At 42.1% G+C, this 907-nt stretch overlaps 1 protein-coding gene across 1 annotated transcript; it reads left to right on the forward strand.

Annotated features, from left to right (window-relative positions):
• Positions 1 to 110: 110 nt before the first annotated feature.
• LOC107578070 (translation initiation factor IF-2, mitochondrial-like) lies at positions 111 to 773 on the forward strand (the record flags this gene model as incomplete). Its single annotated transcript, XM_016264063.1, has 2 exons — positions 111 to 363; positions 633 to 773. Coding segments are annotated over 2 exons (394 nt in total), but the record flags the coding sequence as incomplete, so codon positions are not given.
• Between the last annotated feature and the right edge of the window lie 134 nt (positions 774 to 907).

The following is a 907-nucleotide window of genomic DNA, read 5'->3' on the forward strand; positions in this document are numbered from 1 at the left end:
AAAAAAATCTTATTGATTCTAAACTTTGGACCAGTAGTGTGATATGTTATGACTGGCTAACCTCCATTCTGGCATAGTTCACATAGATTTGTATTTATTTTTTCTCTCAGCAAAGGGCCCGTGAGGTGGTGGAGTGGCGCAGCTACATGGAAGAGCAGGACAAGATAAAAGAAGACCAGCAGGCCATCGAAGCCAAGCAGATGCAGCATCAGGAGAGCTATAAGAAGGACAGGGAGAGCATGGCCCATCTCTCCTGGAGACAGAGGAGGGCGGCCCTGTACCGGGCCAACAAACACAAACTCTCCCACAGGCTCAGTGAGAAAACAGAGATAGAGGAACTCACACTGCCCATCATCGTCAAAGGTGAGATGATAGATCCTCTGCTTTAAGAAGAGTTTGATCATTTGAGCAAAACATCCAAGCCAAAATTAAATGCATGATGAATTGTTTACAATAATATCAATAACATGCATTAAATATATACGTAGATAAGGATGATTTCCATTTCATGGTTGACCAATAATATTTCATGATGGGCAAAATGAAGCTCCACACTATATTATTTTAATCAGAATGGGGTATTAGAATGCAGAGTGCCAAGTACGTATTGTGTGACTGGCTGCACTTTTTAGGTGATGTTGACGGCTCAGTAGAGACTATTTTGAACGTACTGGAAAGTTACGATGCTGATGACCAGTGCGAGTTGGATGTGGTACATTTTGGTGTGGGCGACATCTCAGAAAGAGACATTAACTTGGCAGAGACGTTCTCAGGTAGGAATCCACAACAGCCAATGGAAAAGAAATCACTGCTTTCATTCATTCAGATCAGTGCTTCTCAACCAGAGACCCCCTGGGGGACTTCTACACACTTTTCTAAAGTGCCGTAAAACAAATCAAATTAAAAT

This window comes from Sinocyclocheilus grahami, unplaced genomic scaffold (genome assembly GCF_001515645.1).
Source record: "Sinocyclocheilus grahami isolate Dianchi unplaced genomic scaffold, SAMN03320097.WGS_v1.1 scaffold8651.1, whole genome shotgun sequence".
Taxonomy (NCBI): domain Eukaryota; kingdom Metazoa; phylum Chordata; class Actinopteri; order Cypriniformes; family Cyprinidae; genus Sinocyclocheilus; species Sinocyclocheilus grahami.